This window comes from Taeniopygia guttata, chromosome 1 (assembly GCF_048771995.1).
Source record: "Taeniopygia guttata chromosome 1, bTaeGut7.mat, whole genome shotgun sequence".
In the NCBI taxonomy this organism is placed as follows: domain Eukaryota; kingdom Metazoa; phylum Chordata; class Aves; order Passeriformes; family Estrildidae; genus Taeniopygia; species Taeniopygia guttata.
The window spans coordinates 61,375,175-61,396,996 of NC_133024.1; the positions used below are offsets into that span (position 1 = coordinate 61,375,175).

Genomic DNA, 21,822 nt, shown 5'->3' on the forward strand with positions numbered 1-21,822 from the left:
AATGATGTGCTCATAGAGACACTCCCTGTGCTAAGTGGAAGTAGCTAGAAAACCTTGCTCTCTAAACCTCCTCAGCACTAGCTCTAAGAAGTAGGAACATATTTATACAAGCATTTTCTTCTGCTATTTCCTCTTTGCTTTTCAGCTAGCTCAAACCTTGTGCAGATGTCCACAGATTCGGTGTTAGATCAGTCTCTCTGTTTCCATCCTGCTACTGTTTGCAGCAAAGTGCTTACCCTGGGCTATTCTGAAAGCATTGAGATGCAGCTGGGTTCTTTGTGAAGCTACTGTTTTGTTAATGAGGTTAAGAATGATAAACTGCAGTAACCATGTTTCCAGATTTTGATAATCTTTGTTATATGTGTGACAAACAAGGACTTTAGAAGCAGAAGTATGTACAACCATGGGTAGGACTGAAACTCTGATCAACTTTGCAAAAAATATGTCAAAAAAACTCTCCAGATCTAAACTATCTTTTGAAGTATTGTGTGTCTTATATTTATGAGTGAGTTTGTAGAAAGGTGCCCCCTTTTCATGTATTTGCATTTACCAAAATAAGATCAATTTCTGGAAATCAATCTTTTAACCATCAGAATAGTGCAGAATAGTGCTTTTTTTTTTTTTCACAAATGGGAGAATTGAAGGAACAGAGCTGTGAAGTTACCTGTTCAAAGCCATAAAAGAGGCCAGTGATAAATCCAGGTGTAGAAGCCAAGTCTCCTAAATTGCCATCTAATGCCATTAACAAACCGGTGAAATCAAAAGAAAGTTTGCTTTCTGATGTTGCAATGAGGTGTGCAATAACAACATCTAGGTATTTATCCAAGGGGAACACATTTGAATGTGTATATTTGCCTATGGTGTTGTAAATACTTTGAAAGATTTCTTTGAATTCTAATCCTGAATTTAATATATAGCAGTTTTCTTTATAACTGTTTTTTTTCCCCACAACAATTTATTCATAAGTTTTGTTTAAAACATACATTTTAGAGTCTGACCCAGAATTTTCTTCAGGGTCCTTACACTTCAGTTTGTCTTTACAAAAGACAGTAGTTGGTTTGCAGCTCAGAAAAAGGAAATAGTTATTTATTCTTAACATTGGAAATCACTTTTAGAAATATTGCTGTAAATGTGTTGGAACTCTCAAAAGCTCAGTTCTGACTCTGGTTTAGCTGTAGGAGAGGCTGTGGCAAGAAACCCAGCAGCAGAGGAGCTGTGAATATGGAAGCCTAACACTGCCTGGTGCTTTGAGCAGTATCTTTCACAGTTTTGGCAAAAGTACACATTGCTGTCTCTTGTACTTCTGTCCTCCCATACTGAGTCAGGAACATGTGCACAATACTTGTCTTTGAGATCTAATATTTTGGGATGGTAAGCACAAATAGTTTCATTAGCAGCTGGTTTTACTTGCAGTTGAGAGTTTGAAGCAGACCAGCAGCTTTTTGCATTGGGTAGGGAGGATTTCCTTCTGGCTGTTACCTGACAGGATGATGCTTTGGGCTTTCCAAAACAGGGCTAGTGTCCAGCACTGTGGACACTAAGAAGCATGGAAGCACTGTCTTAGTAGTAGGTAGCTTTGTAGTTTATTAAGAGCAAATATTATATCATAATGGAAAGCTACTTTACTTCTAAAAAAACCTCCTTAAAGCACCTTTACAGTTTCCAAATCTTTATTTTCCACAGTTGGCCTGAACGTGGGTGATGAGCATGCTCAGAGAATGTCTGGTTAGCAACAATCAAACCTCTAAAATATCTGCGATTCATCCATGCTTCTCCCACCAGCAGGTGTCATTCTGGAAAAAGGAAAATATTGTAAAATCCTGAACTGGAGAATTTGGCTGTGACAAAGAAGAAGAAAAAAAGTTTGCTTAAAATATAGCTTTGAAGGATACTTTACTCCAAATTAAAATCAAGAGAAAGCTGGCTGGTCTACAATTTTTAATAATCTTTGTGCAGTGTGTAATCTCAATAAATAACAAAGGGCAGACAATTGGTAAGGCAAACCAATGTCTACTTAAAGCTGTCCTCTGCTTTTTACTGTTTTTTGTGATGTGTTTACCACTACTTACTCACTGGCCCCCTCCATGACTATGAAATCAGCAATATTCATCAACCTTCCCACAAGAAACAAAGAATTAAGGTGCTGAATTCAGATCTCATTTACTTCAAGGTAAATTTGAAGTAATCTCATTGAAGCAACTGAAATGTTTGGAATTTAGTCTGAAATAACTGAAAGTAGTATTTAACTTTCTACGCCATAAATAAACCTCAAGCAGAAAATAATCTCATAATAATTTTAGTATCTCTTATAGTGCTTATGTTTTCCTTTAAGTGTTCATCTAGGTATTAACTGCAACTTCCTTTAATATGCAGAGACTGTTTTTGATGTCTCATGATCACAGTGAGTAAGTCTGGTTTTAACAGCCAAAGATTAGACTTGATAGACCCTGCTGGTTCATTGTTGAGGGCTCCTGGTCTATCAAGTCTAATCTTTGGCTGTTAAAACCAGACTTACTCTGAAATCCATGCAGGAGCTGCCTTGACCACTCTATATGCTACTTGAAGTTTGTTCCAACCCATCACAGCTCTGATGATTATAAATATTTTTCTGTCCTTCTGTCTTTTGCATTTATCCAGATCCCTTGTATCTCTATTGTCCTTTTTATTAAAGCTTTCCCCCTACTATTTGTATTGGCATGTAGCTGAGAGATTTGTGCCTGAGCATCCTAGCCTGAACAAACCCAATTTGCATTTGTTTTCTTTCAGAAGCTTAGGTTTCCAATCCTCTGGCATTACTTTAAGTTAAACTGTTCTGCTTTTAACAAAAGCACACAGAAGTGTGCTCCCTTCCTTGCTGCCTTGCATGCAACATTAACGCAAGAGCTTCCACACCCCTCTAGAAATACTTCACCTGCTACATCTTAGCGCTGTGTCTAATTTCTTCCTTGTAACTTCATCACAATCGTCTTCCTTTTGACTAGTCCAGCCAGGTTTTGTTTCTCAGCCATTTCTAGAAGGACTACAAAGGACTGTGTGCTACTGTGATACAATGGTGTGCCAAAACTCTTCCTGGAATCAAAGGGGAATTTGCTTGAGGGAAAACATGAAAGCAAGTTCCAAGGCTTGGCTGCAAGGAGCACATTAAAATGGGAATTGATTTTACACTTTTAAAATTTTTATTTGCAACGAAGGGATGTGAAATAGTTGTCCTGTTGGCAGCCATGTCTTTTCCAAGATGTTATTTAATTAGAAACGTAACAACACTTTTCTTGCGAACAGTGCCAAGCACTCAGTTGCTGAGTTAAAAAAAATAGTATGTAAACATAGAATTAAAAACTTCCCTCCAAAATAGCTAAAAGCTGTATTCTTGGGTTTGCACAAAGCCTATTAATGTTTTCTGGCTTTTAAAGTATTTAACTTTGAAAATGTAGTGGTATTCTAAAATTTGAAGTCAGAAAGTATAAGTATTGCAAATATTACTAGTTCATTATGGCCTTTATGGATCAAGATAATAAGCCATGATAATCTCCAGCAGGATTTAGTATAGTAAATGATGAGATTTAGACAAAGTTATTTCTTTAAAGGTTTTACTATTTTTTCACAGGTTTTTAATTAAATGAAATCATATAAAATTATGTTTAGTCTCTTTTGGTTTTTGATTTTAGTGGTTTATTTTATTAGTTTTATAAAAAACTGATGTGCCTAAACATAGGTCTGTGCCTTTTAGAGCCTGTAAGAATCCCATCTGGCCTCTCACTGCCAGTTCAAAGGTGTGGGATTTTGTCAAAGGTCAAAAATTTCCTGTAGGTCCCACAACATGCCAGCCCTGCACATATATCCTGGGTACTTCAGGGTATCCCAGCAGTCATTAGGCACCTTCTTTCAGGAAGCTGAATTTTCCCTTTAAAAAACTGCTGTAAATGGTAATATGCTTCTGCAAATGCTTAAGAAAATTAAAGATATCACATCTGGGAAGGTAATTCCCTCTAAGGTGTTTTATTTCAGGTTGACAAGGCATAGAGGCAGGAGAGTTCTTTCATATCTAACAAGGACAGAGTCTCTGTATTCAATGGGATGCTGTCAAGGGTCTGTTTTGAATTTCCAGTGGCTGAACTGAACCTGTGTATGAGTTGGGAGTGGCTCTTGTTGAGCAAATGCACCACGGAGGTCCTGGCCAGGAGCCTGGGGCTTCTCCTCAGGACCGTAGTGGTTGGAGGTTCTAAACTCCTGGGAGTCTAGCTAAAGGAAGCTTAATTTCCAGTTTTGGGCATGATGAAGCAAACTAATTTTCCTGAAGAAAGTGGTAATTTCAGGTAGCAAGACACTTGGATAGACACAAGAAATACTTCTTTAATTTAAAAATAAAATCCCTTTTTAATTAAATAAATGAAATTAAAGAATGCATTAATTACATACACAATTAGAAACTTATATTAACCAGGTCCAGTTTTCATGATCTGCTGAATAAGAGGGAAGTTAAAAATCTTGACTATACTAATCAGTATAGTTATATATAAATTGCACAATGTGGGGTTGAGCATTTCTAAATTGTTATTTTATAACAAGAGCAATTTGTTACATATAATACATAAAAATTATATACTGTATATGTATAAAATACATAACTCATCCTAAAATAAAATTAAAACTAATGGAAAGTAGTGAATTCTGGATAAAATCCACTACAGGCATTAATTAGGATTGCGTAGACAGAGAACACTTTCCTGTGAACTTTTTAAAATCACTCACTAGCATTATGATTGATAGGAGTTTGGACTACTTTTGTAGAAGTTAAAGAAATGAAATTGTTGCAGAAAAGGTAATGATGGACAGAGCAATCATAACATCTGAGTTAGTGATGTATAATATTAATTTTATAGTTTGGGTGTGAAAGAGAGAACTGTTTCTATATACTCTTTTTTTTTTTTTTTTTAAGTATTTATCAGTCTTTTTCAGGATGGACTCCCAAGGCATGGCTGCAATGGTTGTTTGAAATAAGAAACAGATACCCTTGGTGTCATGCATCTCTGATCACTGGGAATCAGAGCTTGAAGGAAGGTGGAAGAAAACTCCTACAGAGAGTATGAGGAATCGTTTGTCTTGTAATGGGGGTATAATGGCATTTTTAAAGCTTTTACCAAATATCAGGACATGTGATAGGAGTTTATGGACTGGGAATTACATGAAAGATTGTGAAATGGGGAAGAATTCACATTATGGAAAGTGCTGGAGAACTACAACCTAAGCACTCTGAAATTTGTGACCAGGCCCACAGAATGTCTTCATATGATGGAACTATCTCAGATGACTGTTGGTTAAAAATATAATTTGCAAGCCCCTGCACCCTTCCCCAGATAGACTGGGAAAATACATTCCTTTTATTAATATTACTTCAGGAGACTGGACGGTATTCTGAGCAGTGAAACATACAGTTTATGTCTTGCTACAGAATTCAGATTAAAGAAAAAAAAGGCAGTGCTAATTTGTACCTGGGAGTTGGTATCTGTTTTAAAAAATGCTGTTCTAAAGATAATTTTTTTTACATTTTTATATGTATTAAATAACACATCCATATGATAAAACATGAAATGTATAATTAAAACAATGTATATAATTATATAATTATGTAAACACTACCAAAATCATATGTGTAAGTATTAAATAAACTGTTTCATTTCTAGAGGTTACAGAAAACACTTTAGGATGTTATACAGTCTTTCCACCTCTTCCCCCAATAGTTTTTAATATAATTGCAGTTTTAGAGCTAATCCATATATTAACATTTTAACATTTGCAGTTGTGTTAAATTTTACTAAGGAACAATTTAGTTTGGGGAAACCGTTGAATCTGTGGTTTGTGTTGTTTGAACAAGAAGTCCCTGAGTATTTTTCCCAAATGCCACTATTTTTTCTACACTGGCAGCTGTATATTTGTGGTCACCTGATGGCAATGCATGCAAAGACCCTGTGCAGCAGCAGTGCCTCTCCCAGGAAATACCAGGAGGGAAACTGTAAGTAACCAAAGCACACAGAATTTGCTCTTCTTGGTGGCGGTCTCATGTAGGCAGCACTTGAATGACACTTTATATTTCTGGATAAAGTGAAGGTAAGAGATAGAAACCATTTGCTTCTGTTCCATGGACTGGGCTGGAAAGAACAACTCTTCTGAGACACAGCTTTACACAGAACATGAGCAGAGTGGTGTCATCAGCAATTCTGAAAATGTGTTTACAATGGCTGGGGAGAATATTTAGTCAGCATTTAAATATCTTAGCTCATACACAAATTTTAGATGTCTACTGCACTTAACAGTTCCAATAACTGGTTTCATTAAGGTTTTTAGTGATACAAATTATTAACAAAAGTCAGTTAATACAGAGTGCAGTTATGAGACCAAACCACATGTGTTTTAAATTTAAGGAGTTAAATGTTAGCATCTCCCTATAGAGAAAGGTTATTTGGGCGGTGGTATACTGACATTATCACCACCCACAGAGAAGGGGACCTCTTGATCATATTGGTTAAGCAGAAATTAAAAAAAGGAAAACTGTAGGTCTAGAGGGTTTGCTTGGTGTAAGTGAATCACACAGGAAAAATGCTGATACCCAGGGTTGTTGTAGTGACTTTCTTTGATGGCTAGAAAGAGAAATAAGCACAGGATATTTTTGTCAAGTTAGAGGGTTTAGATTGCTTCTTGCTAGGTAAAATTTATCTTAGTTATTAATATAGTGGAAAGTTAAATGATGATAATGGAAATATGATAATAAGTGCTGTTGGAAAACGGACAGAAATTATTTTCTTTGTCCATTTAAATATTCCAATGTGTTAATAGTTGGGCTGAAGGGCTGCTAAGAACATGAATGTGGAAAATAAAGGAAAGCTTCTGTTCATGAAGATGTTTCTGGACACTGCCATACTGTTTCTGGCAAATCACATCTGATAAGATACAGGTTAAAAAGTATCATTCATTTAGCAGAAAATAGTGCTATCTGTATGTCTGGATTTCTGTTTGAGAAAGCCTTTATAATAATCCTACTGGACCTAGCTAGAAAAAAAAATCTAATAATAATAATAAGTTACTAATTTGCCACTACTTAATGTTAATTCAATCTGACAACTCTGCCTATAAGCTTCTTCTATTATTCCTGGAAGAAAATGACATAAAATGGGATGGGTTTGGGTAGTTTCATACAGAATGGAACTGCACAGAAAAGCCAGGTATCAGCATCACTGCATGTAGGGAGATCTTGTCTCTGACCCTCAGCTAGTCAGTTTTGAAATTTTCTATGTGAGATACAGTTTCAACATGAAAAGTCAAAATATAGTGGTTTACAATCACTTTTTCTTTGTTTGAAGCTAAAACTCAAAACAAAACTCCTGGAGTATAGAACTGTATGAAGGAAAATACAAGAAAGTTAACACATAAACTCTGCAAACTGAGCAAGCTAGTTTCACTCAGCTCTTGAAATAACCCCTTTCTGCAAGTTCACTTTTCAATTGCACATATGAGAGATGTCAAAAATGAGTTGGTTTCACAACCCCATGGCACAGATAAACAGTACAGCTTTAAAGCTTCACCTTCTGTTCGAACAAAGTCTTGCTCTCATTCTCTGTCTTGGCTTATACCTTTGACATCTGCCAGGCGATGAAATTTTCTCAGTTCTAGGCTAGTTGCATTGAGCTTTTGTTCATCTGTAGAACACTAAATTTGTGGTAAGACCTAAATTCAGCCTGTTTTTCATAGTTGTATCCAGCACTGAGAACTCATTTCCCAAATCTTTATCAATGCTCTAAATGGCTCCTAGTCCTAAAATGAGAGTAGACACTTCACCACTTGGAGGTCATGCAAGCATTCATGTGCTTTAAGTTAGAAACCTGGTATTTCAGGGGTACTGAACACCTGCTGCTCTTCCTAACTTGTATAGGAGCTGCAGGAACTCATGCCCTTGTGAAGATCATACTCCTCATCTCAAGGGGTCTGCTTTTATTCACAGTGGGGCAGTGAGCATTCCTCTGCTCTGTTATCGGCTTTTGTAAAGTTTTAGTGAAGCACAACAAACTGATGCTGCACTGATATTGAACTGGTTTCAGCTGGTTGGTGCAGTGCTCTGTTTTTGATTCAGTATGAGAATTATGTTGATAACATAGTGATGTTTTAGTTGTTGCTAAGTAGTGCTTACTCTGACGGACTTTCACTGTGTCATGCTCTGCCAGTGGGCAAGTGCACAAGAATCTCGAGGGAGCATGTCCAGGACTGTTGATCTGAAGTAGCCAAAGGTATATTCCATACCACAGAATGTCATGCCCAGGATATAAAACTGCTGCAGTTTGGTCAGGAGCTGCTATCAGTTCTTGGGGGTGGGCTGAGCAGTGTGTGGTGAACAAATATATTGAGCATCACTTGTTTCTGTTGGGTTTTATTTGCACACCCCCTAGATCCTCAATGTATTTTCATTGCAATTGTTATTATCTTAATATTTTCTTTTGTTTCAATCATTGCTCATCTCAACACAAGAGGTTTACTTTTTCTTCTAATTCCCATCAGTGCAGGTGGGGAAGTGAGCAAGTGGCTGTGTGGTACTTGATTGCCATCTGGGGTTAAACTGTGAGAGACACAGACACTTTCAACAGAGCATTGCTGAGTACTTATGAGTTCAGACAGGTCAGAACTCCTTTGTTTGCTGGGCAGCTGGTCCATTTTCTTTCCCCAAAAATACTGAGGGACTGATCTCCTGAGTTTTCTAAATTATCACTGATGGAGAAACAAGACCTCAGCAGCAGTGGGGCTAAGGTAGGAGGCTTCTAGATGTAACTCTCACACGTCGGGAACTTAGTTGAGAAGAACTGGAGTGATGCTCAGGAAAATAAAAATCAGTGATCTTATGTGCATGTATTTTGGTTATTCATGTGTCAAAATTTCCTGGTGAGCCGGTATAGAAAAGGCTGAGTACAAAATTTTAAGGGTGTATTGAAATATAGCTCACAGACTTGAGCTACACAAGATTTAATGAGAGTGGAATTTACAATATAATAGCTCACTTTTGCACAAGAGTGAACTTTTTATAGTATGATCACATATTACAAAAAAAAAAAAAAAAAAAAACCAAACCCCAAAACATTGGACTGTTGGTGGAACACAAATATTACGTGACTGAATCTCACTTGGTATTTTAAACCAGGAGAGTTTAGATATGAGTCATCATAACTTTTAAGTAGGAATATATACATATATATATGTATGCATATATAGCATGCAGGCTTTAAACAAGGCTTCTCTTTTGGGGTCATTTTCCCCTCAAATTCCAGATTTCATTCTCTGTTACTGTAAATTATTATAGCCTCAGTCAAAATTCAGAAGTCAGCTTAGTTGCTTCCAAAATTTGAAAACAAACTGGATAGAAATCTTTACAAGCTACTACTTTCTTCTCTGTTTCACCCCTTTGATTTTCAGAGCCCTTGGGCCATCAGACCACTTTACACTTTTTGTACACCTCTGCTTCTCTACGGTGTTTCCTGCATGGAGCTGGTGTTAGAATTTGCCCAACCTCTAATTTGTCCCGGCAGTGCACTTGAATCTTGCATTAGAAGCAGAAACATAGTTAGCACTGCTAAAAGAGCATCTTTAAACCAAGACCTTTATTGGACAACTCCTGCAGTTAGAGCAAGAGCTGGAGAAGATAGCACATGAGTGCCTGCTAGCAGCCCCAGGGGCACATGTGGGGAAAGGTTATTTTTCTTCCTTTTTACCTTTTAATTCATCACTTGACTTTAAACATGCATCTAGCCAAGCTATGCAGAGAGTGACTTGCTGAACAGAAGACCGTAAGGTAGGATTAGAGGCTCTGTTCAAGACAAAATCTGCTTCAGTCTAAACAACAATCCCACCACAAAATAAAATTAAAAGTAATGAGATTTCCCACTGTTAACTTAATAGCAGCAAACCACATGTTCTAAGTAATGTTCTATTTTTTTTTTTTTTGGTATAAGGACTCATTTTTAGTAACAAACCCCAGACTATTAGCCCTGCCATTTTTCCACTGCTGGAGGAAAATGTGGACTCTTACTAAGCTGTATGGTAAATATCTTGGATATATCTGAATCTACCACCAGTTAAAAGGCTTCTAAAATGCTAGCATGGAGAAACCAGTTTAAGGTAGAGGAAATGGAAAAAAAAATGGGAAAAAGAAAGAACATATCTTTGGATCTTCCTATCTGTTATTTTTTTTTAGATTATGTTTCTTCTGGGCTCCCAAAATTTTCAGAAACAAACAAGTTTTCTTTTAAAAAGTATTAAGTTATCAAAACATTTGCCAGGTCCTAATATTAAATCCTAGCAGTCAGCAATGTTTAAGTTCAGCCATATCATTTTGCTGAGTAAGTCATGCTAAAACTTAAAGTTTTCCCCTCAAAACGGTCTTTCCAAATGAGAAAAAAAGAAAAAAGAAAAAAGAGAAGAATGCCTTCATCATGAGGAATTATGGAATTAATTTTCTTTATATACTCTGTTTGCACAAGACATTTTTGTTAACTCTTAATAAAAATACCATTCAGCTGCTACTTTCATTGTTTTTATCCTGGGACCAATACAACATTGTCATTATTGGATATAAAGTGCTGTAAAAACAAATCTAATTTGTTAAGTTTATTTTGATAAGAAATAAATATAAAGGTAGTGCATAGTTTGTACAGTGCTGCTATCATAGGACTCCTGGGTATAATTTATATAAAGAAAATAAAAAAGCATACATAACTTTCTAGTTGATTTCCTTTAACAGGGCTAATTGAAAACAGTTTCTGTTATTTAAAAGTAATTTATTTTAAATATGCTTTTTAAAACAAAGTTCTTATTGATATCCATTTTAAGTATATTATCTCAGTGTGGGATACAAGTAAAAGGTCAAATCTTGTAGGAGTATTTTCTGTATGACTCAGTTCTGATCATAGATAAACTTATCAGGGAAACCAAATTAGTTAACCTTTTCACTACCAAAAGCTTATTTTAACAGGCTATGATGGTTTCTTTCACAAATACAGGACTTCAAAGCTCATACTACTGTTCTGAAACATGAAAAAGAGAATGCTAATTTCTCTTTTCTCTCTCTGATAAAAGGCAAAGGTTTGTGATTTTAACACAAAATCAGACTTGCTGAGGTTCAGTATTTAGGCACAGTAAGCAATGCATTGTTAATTTTAAGTCAGGAACTGCTGTGCATAGTGGTGCAGAAGCAGATGCATTTTTTTTTCTTGATTATGTAATTTATGGACACTGTTGAATGATGTACTTTTTCTTGCCCAGTAGCATAATCCGTATGTATGGATCTGATTACTGGAGCAGTGAAAGACAAAATGGCTGTAGGTGGCATATCTCTGGAAAGCAGTCTCTTTCCATGTGGCTTGATAGGTTGTCCAATTCCTGCACACTTAACTCGTTTGTGACGTTTCTCAGAAATCCCTTCAGCTCCACTTCCTCCTTTGTTTCCATCGCAGTGGCATGACAGTTCAACGACTTGGGTTGTTTCAATACTAACTCAACAACACCCTTCTTTCCTAAAGCCAGATCCAGAGTGATTAAAAGGCTTTAATGGACTTCAGATCTGAGACCACACTCATGTCTGGGAAAAATGCTATCAGATGCTAATGTGCCAAACCCCTCTCCATGGCATTTGGCAATCTCACCTCTTATCAGCACAATTTAATGTGGTAGCTGGGGGACAATTTGACTCATGGAGAGTTTTGCCTGTGAACTCATTCCTACCACCTTTACTTACTTTGCATAATATCGACACTCACTGACTTGAGTGAAAAAGTTCTGCCAAAAGGGATTAAAAATGGTTTCTCTCCAAATGGCTCCCAGAGAACTACATTGCAGGCAGTATCTGGAGGAGAGCTCTTGAGACGCAAATATCAATAATATTTCTAATGTTCAGTGAAGTAAACACATTAAAAATATCCAAGAGTGAAGATATCTAGAAATCTGGTTTTGAAGGTCAAAGCACGCAGCCTTTAGCTGAGCTGTAGGAGTATACTAGTTCTGCACAGCAAGAATTAAAAAAAAAGCCCTAAAAAACATCTGTAAGGCTTGTCCCAAGTTGAACTCATATGGGCTTAGGGTGGAAATTTTGCCAGCCCTGGTCATATGCAGTAAAACATTTGTCTCATGCTGGTAGTGGCAATGAATTTTTTTTTTCTTCCATAATTTACAAAATATGAGCAAGTAGGTAGTTAAAGCATTTCCATTCTTCCATGAATGGAATAATTGTACATGGTATTTTCTAAGCAGAGAAATAACTGGCACTTGGGGAATTACTTTGTCAGTCTCACAAAATGCAATTTCATCCAAATGGGAAAAATAATGCAATTATCTGGACAGATAATGCAGCACACTTGGCATACATGGGCAGTGAAGATAGTGCTTTATTTCATGAACAAGAGATGAGTGCTTTGTAAAACTTGTTGGATTGCTTTTAATTATTAAACGAGCAAATTCATGGTTTCTTTGTGGACTAGTCATACTGTATAGTATTTTCTTTTTTGTTCTATTTAAATTTAGATTGGTTATTCATACTTCCTGGCAGTGGTTATAAGAGGAGGATGACTGAGAATTTAGTAGGTGAGTTAATCTCATTTTTACTGTGTCTCAAGAGCCACCCACTTTCCCTTCATGTGGCTCGATACCAGAAGATTCTTACAGGTTTTGCAGAGTGAGACCAAAGTTTTGACCTTCTTTTCTGCCCTGACTTTTTTTGCTCCCCTTTATTTTTCTGTCATTTTCCAGCCCCTCTCACCAGCCAGACACCCAGCTCACTTTCACATATGCCTTCTCCCTGCAGATACCGGGTGGGATTGCCCAGTGGGCATTTGAGGTCAGGGAGTCAGTAGAGTGTGGTTAGCTGGCTGCTGACTCAAAGGGCTGAAGCCCTGAGCTCCCCAGCAAAACCACATCTGTAGATCCATGCCCTGAAAATGAGCACATTCCTAATGTCTATAAGGAATCACTTGAACTTTAGGGCTGCTGAGAGGGGATGGATTTGTGCAATAGGTGAGTGCAATGAGGTGTTGAAGTTGTTCTCCCTACTGAAGTATTACTGCTTCTTCCCTCTAGGGTGGTTGTCAGGGGGCATAATAACATGGAGGGTTGTACCACAGCCCCACTTTCAGCCTGAGTTCTTGTAGAGGTTGTGTATGGGTCTTCTTTTTTCTGTTTGGCCAATTATTTTCATGTGGCTTTTAGAAAAACTGGTAACTTTGAGATTGTTATCTCATTTGGCTTCTCTGGCCAAGGAGTTCAGCTTTTCAAAGAGAAAAGACACAGATGTGCACATGCAGACACTTACACTGCCTTCTAAACAGGCCCAAGTTATAGACAGCAGAGAAATCTTTTTGGCATTCTTGCACTAGTGGTTGCACTAGATGAGGATTTTCACTGGGAAATCTGATCTAGGTGTAGTGTCTCCAGATGTTTTACTTTCTGAATTTCACTGAAAAATGTTTGAGATGGGCCTGGAATGTGCTACTAAACTTATTATCCGAGATAAAGAGAGTAAGGGAGATTGCAAATGGCTCAATGCATCTTGTACCAGGCATATTAAAATATTGTCCTGATGTCAGAGAAATACACAAACCCTCAGTGATATAAATCTTTCTGGTGCACTCACAGCTTCTGAATTTTGCTGTATACTCTCCAATGTTTCCACTCCTAAAAAAAACCTCATTGTCCTGAGCCTTTTAAATAAAGCATTGCCTAAGCATGACACCATTTAGCAATGGGCTGGAGACACCTCTTCTCTCCCCACTGCCCTTCCTGCTTGTGAGTATTTGACATACTCAGTGCTTCCTCTAATCATGAAGTGATAGCACAACCCTGTGCAATGCTCAGCAGCTGAGCACATGCTCCTTTTTCTGCCGTAAGCCTATGATGAGCACGGCAGCAAGACAGTTGTGCTTGGGAATAGAGTTTCCAGGGTTTTTTTGCATATTTCCAGTGAAATATGCAGAACTTTAAAGCCCAGAAGTGACAGTTTTGAGCTAGAGGAAGGTTATCTTGTTTTCCCCCCAAATATGTCTGTTGGTCTTGGGAAAGATATGGCCTCTTTCCAAACCTCACCACACTTACAGTCCTAGACTATCTTGGCTGCAAGAACAATAAAAACTACCTTCAACTTTATATTTTCTTTTCCATTTCAAGCCCTCTAAATTATATGTTGACATTCTCACTGCTAGCTGAATAGCAGCATATCTCACATTATTGCTGTCCTCATATGGGACACATGGCAGGATGTTGAGGAATATGCCCACAGTAGTGTGTTGTGGACTTCACCTGCAGCCAGGTACAAAGAGTGAAGGTTGCAGCAGCTGCCAAAGGATAGGTTCATACAAGAATTGAAAACTTTGACTCTGAAAGGGGGAGCTGTGAGTGTTTTGAAGGATCAGGGTTTAAGGATTTCTCTTGGCTTCAGCTTCATGCAAAGCTGGGGCATCTTTCACTGACAAAGAAACCAGTCTTTTGGACCAAAGTGGTAAACAACAGATTGAGTGTTTCTGCTCCCTGCTTCCCAGTGCCTCACACTCCTGAGTATTGATGCTTCTTATTTGTGATTATGATCCTGAAACCTTTTCACAGGTTTGCAGTTCTGCAAATAGGAAGCAATAGTTAGAAATGATCACTAAGTGTGGTCCTGTTTTGTATGTGGGCTTCTCTAAAGGTTGACTGAACTGTGTCCCACCATGGCAAATTTTCCCCTGCAATATATTAGCTCTAAGAAAGCTGAAGCCATAAAATTCACCCTTTGCCCTTCCACTACATTTTTATGTTCTGAGACAGGAAAAAAAAAACCAAAAAAACCCAGCTTTTTTTCTTTTCTTTTTTTTTTTTTTTTTCAGCTGGGAGAGACAGTATATATATATGGTTCTAATGTGCTCTTCGACTCATTACCCAGCTGCAGAAAGTGCTCCAGTATGCAAGTACAGGAGATGTGTTTGTGTCTGGTCATCTCTGGAATGCGTAGCCGCTGAGCGAAAGGCTGGGAAACTCTTGCAGACGGCTGTGCCACTGATGACCTGCCAGCACTGACAGCCTGGTCTCTGATGGTGGAGAGGGATCTTGGGTGTCTGCAGCGCTGAGGGTCTCCAGAATGCTGGGAGTGTGAAAGCTGGAAGGATGTCCCATACCAGGATCTCCTGGTGTTTGCTGAAGTCCCTTAGGGCCTTACAATTGGCACTCAGCAGTTTGTAGGATTGGGCTTCTGCCGGCTGGAGAGAAAGAAACCTCATTGGTGCAGCATTTCTGTGTGTGCAAAAGGCCTGCTAGAAAACGGATGAAATTAAAATGATCACACATGTCCTTCAGCTTAGGAAAAGAGGGCTCTAAGTGAGAGCATGTGTGCTCTTACTGGGGCTGAGAAAATGTCAGTCTGATGTTCTTGGGAAGTTCATATTGATACAAACAGGGAGGCTCCCTGCTGCCCACAGATTTCCCACATAAAAGTCATACTGGTAGCCGTGGGAACTTAGCAGCAGCCACGCTGTGGCTAAAGTCACTACTCTAAAAATGCAGTGAAATTAGTGTTCATAAAAGTGAAAAACATGCCACAAGAATGAAGATGTTCTGATTCACAGCCATGAAAATTACATGCGTTCTGGCATTAAAAAAAAAAAAAAAAAAAGAAGCAGCTAAATTTCGCAGTTTCTGGCTTCAGAAGGGGATTGCTGGTGAATTTTTAGGAGTTTCCTTTGAGAAAAAATTCTTGGCTATCCTCAAATCAATTTGTTGCACCAAAACATACCCGCCTCTCCCAAGTGGTGCCCACTGGTCCTTCTTGCCAGCCCTGTGGAAAGGGTTGATCCTGTGCTGCACAGTGGCCCCTAGTGAAAGTGAGTAGTTTGTTCCAGAGTCTGTGAAATAATTTTCAGCAGCTGGTTTGTTACTAATTTCAGTTCTGCCTTCCGATCTGACCCTCATCTCACTCAAACTATGCCACTTGCTATGTTATTTTTAAGACAAATAAAAAGACCTCACAGGAGGGCATGATGAACAAACAAATTTGTCCCAGTGTAAGCTGAGCATGACCTGGGACTCAAAGGCAAAGGTAATATTAGGAATAATGCAGCTCAACAATGTAATTTAGCACCATTTTCACTTTGAATTTTCCTTTTTTTTTTTTTTTTCTGCTATGTGTGCTATAAGGAGAGGTGACAGTTATGCCAGCTGTCACTCTCGCTAACTAGAATTTGGATTTTTGTGTTGCATCTCTGTTCCAATTACACAGACTCACCCTCAAAGAGATACTCTTGTCCCTTGCAGCTTTTATCTTCTTGCACCACAAGGATCTGAAACATCAAATCTGCTCTTTCTACTTGTTCCATCAAGCCTGTTTTCCTTGATTTTCCAGGAGAGGTGCTACAAAGTGACAAGCATCACTCTCTTTCCTCCTTGAGGCGTTCCCTCTGCTACCATGCCATCTTGCAGAGCAGCAACAGTAAAAGCAACCTTGGGAGGGAGGTGACAGCTGGCTATTGTGCTCACTGGGCAGACACCACCTTCCCATCCCCACCCCCATGCCAGCAACAGCTTATGACAGCAGCAATCTTAAAAATAAAACAGGAAATGATTTCAATAGGGGATGTGGTGGCTGACAGAGAAAAGTGGGGTAGGTCTGAAGTGCTGTTGTTCTTTCATATGAGCACTGGGGCCCTGCAGAAAGGTTGCAAAGGAACGAATATTTGTGCAGCCTTTCATGTGGCAGAGGGACCTGTGCTTGTTTTTGTTGTTGCTGCTGCTGAGACCCATTGTGGTGGCTGTCCTCGTGACCTGGGTCCCAACACTGCTGGTCGTGGTGTGGTGGCATTCTACTGGAGCTATGTGTGGTCCCGAGCTGCTGTTGGCGCACGCTTGCCAAGTGTGTAGGCATTGCTCAGTGGTCTGGCCTGAGTCTGGGCCTGTGTGATAACCCCTTGACTTCAGCATCTGAACTACTTCCTTGCACTAACTGTAGCTGGGCTAGCTGTGCTCTGGCCAGTAAATAATTCTCTTGCCCACCACATTCCAGTATGAGATATTGTTTTGGTCTGATGCCTGAAGGAAACATCTATTTAACCTGCTATTTAGTCTGAAAAGAACCTTTAGCATTTGACTGAATTATTGATGAGGAAGGCTTCAAATGCCTCAACCCTGCCTGCTAAGAGCTCCTCATCCTCCCTGGAGGATCAGCTGAAAGAAAGAGGAGGACTGGGTGAGTGCTGCTTCAAGAATATGGAGCAGTCAGAGCCTCTCAGGCTAAAATATGCTTATTGGCCTCAGAAAGCTGAGTGTGTTCTTGAAGATAATGTCATGGGCTTTGAAATGTACTTTTGGTCTGCTTACACAGCTTTGTATTTATACTGAACTTCTATTTCTCTCACCAGATGACTTAAGTGTTTTTTTCTTGTAGCATTCAAATGCTTGGAATAGAGATTCAAACCCTTCTCTGCCTTCAAACACAAACATACCATTTCTGGGTCAGGAAGTCCCTGACCTCCAAATCACTGGAAGTTGACAGAGTATATCATGGTAGTTTTACTATAGGCTTGCCCTAATCCTGTACTCTTCCCCATTTTTAGCTTTAGAGATGGGATATTAGGCTAGAGGGACCTTTAGTCTGACCTCCTAAGGGCGTTTTTATGGTCTTTTGTCTTTATCTGGTGCCTCTGGGGGCTAATAAAGATTTTGTAAATATAAAGAAGTCATTGTGATCCAAGAAGAAGTTGTGAACATAGGAGGGCTCTCCCAGCCCGGTGCTCCCTGGGAGCAAAGGTCTGATAAGAGAAGTGGGTGTCTGGCAAGCACTGATGAAACAACTTCCAAACTCTATCAGTTGCTAGATAGATGGTCCTCTGTGAGTAATGAAAATAACTGTTTCTGGACACTTCTTAACACACAGTTTAAGATTTGATAATTTCATATAATATGTAATTTATCATTTGGTTTTCTTCTGGCATTGGCCCATAGGCCTCATTGGAAACTACAGATCTACCTCTCTCCTTTGGCTTGTAAGTTTTTTTCTTCAAGGAACAAAGAGGTCCCCAAAATGGACCTCTGCCCCCTTTGCCAAGCCCTGGAGGCCTGCTGAGAAGCATGGGCACTAGTGCTTGTTGTTCACTCTTATCTAAGTGGAGCAACTCCAGCATCACAAAGCAGTGCAGGGTGTCAGGCTCGCTGAGACCTGTGGTGTCTGTGCTACCACTGGCTCTGGGCTCTGAGATATCTTTGGTGTACTTTGAGGGCTTTGAGGCAGCACCAAAGCATCTGCCCCGACTCCTCTGAGCTTGTTTCCTAGTCTGCCTCCTTCTCCTCTCTGTTAGGTCAGAGGGAGCAAGCAGGACAGAAATCCTTCAAGTAACTCAGTTTTCCTTTCTCTCTTTCAATTTGCTTTTAGAAGACATTTCTAGGTAAGGCAGAGCAGGCTCATGGCTGAGAAAGGACCTCACCCAGACAATGAGAAAGACTTGCCCAACTGGCCCCAATACCTAACCTGTGCCTGCCTCTCTTGGGGGGCAGCACAGCTTCTTTGCCATATGAAGAGAGAGGAAAGAAGAAATGAATATTCTGATGTGAAAAAATAAAAAGAAGTCAGAGAAGGATTTTTAAAAATCCTGTTAATTTTTCCATCTTCCCCTGCTCCTCCAAGCCTAGAAAAATCCTCTTCAGTACGACATCAAGCCTGTAAGAAGTCTTCTTCTCTTTTTTTAGTTGGGTGTTGCAGAAGGATTTAGAGCTATGTTTCCCAGTCCTGCATTGAAGCTGCTTAGCCTTCATTTGCATCTTTGTGATCCCTGTGTTCTGAGCTGGAGCTTCAGTATTCACAGTTGCAAGGAGCACACTGTTTTTAAAATCAGTCCCCACATCCATGTTTTGTGTACTCCCCAAATAGTCCTGAAGAGTCAGTTCTCTGTGTGCCCATCCCTGCCAGCCCCTCTTCCCCCAAGGGCTACAGCCCTGCCTCTATGGCCAGAGCAAACCACCAGGATGGAAAATCCAGTAGAGCTCACCAGTTACCCTGGGAAGGAAAAAGAAGGTTTTGCTTGCACAGTTGGTGCTTTCCTGCTTATTGTGAAGCTTTAGAAACTCCAGTGTTTTAATCAGAACGAACAAAGTGTATAGTCCTGCTTTAAAGGCTTTCTAAGTGACACTTTACAACTTAAAAAGAGTCAGAAATTTGCTTGATGTTATTCAAGTGTCAGTTCAAAATACAGCCTGAAAAATCCCCACTTCACAGTGAAAAGTCATTTGTGCTCACAGGATCAATTAAAATGGCTGGTAGGGATTCTGCTGTTAAACTGGAAAACACTCCAGGAGCCAACCTGTGACAACTCATGGAGGTTGTCAGACTTTTGTAGAAAGTTAAAATTATCTAAATATAAGTAAGCACTTTCAAAGCTGTTACTCCTGTCTGTTCTTGCCTCTCACTTGCCTAATCTGTGGGGATCCTTGTTACTCATTCAGGGAGGGAGGCAAAGATCACTGAAGTCAATAAAAAGATGCAGAGTGATTTCAGGCGGTTTTAGGTGAGGTCATGCACTTTGCTCTCTCTGACTGCCATTATCCTTGGGGTTCACTGCCATCCAAGACTTTGGCAGCCTCTACAGCTGCTGCAGCAGTTTCTGAATTTCAGTGAGAAGATGCAGCTCTGGAGGTTCATGTTTTTGAGATGCTGGCCTGTAGAAGACCCCTCACTCCGCAAGCCAGGGGCTTCTACCAATGTGGCCGAGGTCATCCCTCCATTCATGGCAGATCAAGTAGACTTGAAAATGAAGGCTTTTCAACTTCTTTGGGTAACAAAAACTAAGGGCTACTTCTCTTATTCAATGGCATAAGGTAAGAAGGTTTATGGAAGGATTAATTTTAACCTTTACAAAAGCTGCAGTCACGAACACACATGACTTTAGAGCAACTAGGGTCCACACACAGGATTTACCGAAAGGCAGCAAACATGCAAGCTCACCAAAATGCGTGGATTTGACCAAACTTCAGGGTTGGGGAAAAAAACAAGCAAAATTGCAAAGCTGCACTTTACTGCCTACTATTTTTTAACACAAATATATCCACCAAATAGTCGGTGTCTGCAGTTATTTTTGGGAAGGTGGACACAGCAGTCGATGGAGTTACTCAGAGCTGAACCCTGTGCCCAGGCTGACCAGGCTCTCCCTGTGACTGGGGCAGCCACATCCCTCAAAACTCCGCCAAGGGGCATGGGTGTGAGCAGCAGCAGTGCTCTCACAGGGTGCTCTGAATTTTCTCTGGCAGAGGGACGCAGGGCGCTCTCCGGGGAGGCCGGGCGCTGGCCCGGCGTGGCAGCGGGGACAGCTGTTGAGCTCGCAGACAGCCACCCACCCACAATGTCTGCAATGCACACAGCTGCTGCCTGGCTGCATTACAAAGGTGCCTCACAGCAGCACATGCGCCGGCTGCGATGCCAGTGGTTGTGAGCTGTGCTCGGGCTCTATTTTACAAGTTTGTTTGCTATGGCGCTGCAAGCACAGGCACGCTTTTATGGCATCCAGAGCATTTCGCTGAATGATTTGGTAGTACGCTACTGACCAGACAGCACATTTCCAGATTTAGATTATAAGAGAAAAACAGCAAGTGGTAGGTTCAAGTGCAGGTCAGTGGATATGTTACACCAGAGCTCCTCCGCTGAGCACGGGAGTACTCGTGCTCCCCCAGGACCAATACCTTAAGCTGTGCTCAATAGACCTGGCCTAAGGTGTCTGCTTTTATGATTGCTAGTACCATTCACAGTGAGAAAATGCTGTTATCACATTGTAAACATAATTTTTAATATTGTAGAATCTTTTTGGTTGGTGTTTGGGCTTAAAACACAATTGTATGATGTTGATTTCCTCTTGCTCTCTAGATGTATTTAAGCAGCACTTTGGTAGGAGGTTTCCAGGAAGGAAAAGAAGGTACAGAGATGAGAGGATGTTCTGAATCTGTTAATGGGCTTATTTTTCAGTAGTCAGTACTAGTGAGCACAGATTGGAGCAGGAAAGTAAAGACAAGCTGTAATCCAGGCCATGAAAACCCCAATTGGTGCTGATAGTCACATTATGGATGCATATGGAAAAAACAAGTACTGCAGCACAATGTCATTGGAACTCAATATGAACAAGCAGCATTTAAATACCTTAACTGTAATAAAACCCGAATTTACAGATAATGTAAACTAACTTACTGACCCGACTCATGTCCACCACCTGAAAGTTCATTGGGAGAGTATGTCCTGATGTCTTATAGATGAAATTTTGTTTAGCTAAACTTTAAATCACCTTTTAAGGTCAATAGTCCCTTTAAAGACAAGCCCAGGACTGTATGAGCACCCTTTTCCTTCTCCCCCGGTGTAAATGGCAATTGCTGAAAGCATGGGAGGAATGACATCACCTGAGAAAGCTGTATACTGATTTGTTGCCACGAGGAATAAAGCGGACTTTCTCAGTCTCGCTGAGCTGAACTGCTTGTGAATGCACAGCCTGGGCCCCTGCCCCATGTTTGCAGAGTAAGATGTGGCCCATGTAGGAGTTAGTAATGAGTAACCTGCCCAGAGTTGTGCTTCAGGTTGCTCATGGGTCTCGCACATCTTCTAATACAACAGTATTTTTAAATGTCAATATGTGTCTTGTCTGCAGAGGTTGCGAATAGTGGTTTTGGAAAGGTGATCCCTGTCCCTGGGCAGAGACGACAGGTGAGAATTTGGGGACATGGGATGGGGAGTGTGTCCATACCGGCAGGGGAATTGCCTGATCCCAGCACAATGTACTAACTTGTTTATAATTTCATGTATTTATTATTTTG

General features: G+C 39.9%; 1 protein-coding gene across 13 annotated transcripts in view; it reads left to right on the forward strand.

The window, feature by feature from the left end:
• Positions 1–21,822, forward strand: part of LOC105758667 (uncharacterized) — a 108,817-nt gene that overhangs the window by 78,771 nt on the left and 8,224 nt on the right. For 3 of the 13 annotated variants that reach the window (XR_012056042.1, XR_012056044.1, XR_012056047.1), the window contains exons 13-14: positions 4,957–5,081; positions 5,923–21,712. Coding sequence is in view for 3 of the 13 variants with exons in the window: in XM_072929312.1 (XP_072785413.1) it covers positions 4,947–5,081; positions 5,923–6,010 (223 nt within the window). In the remaining 10 variants the exon portion in view is untranslated. The other 10 variants (XM_072929312.1, XM_072929315.1, XM_072929308.1 and 7 more) reach the window with 7 other exon arrangements.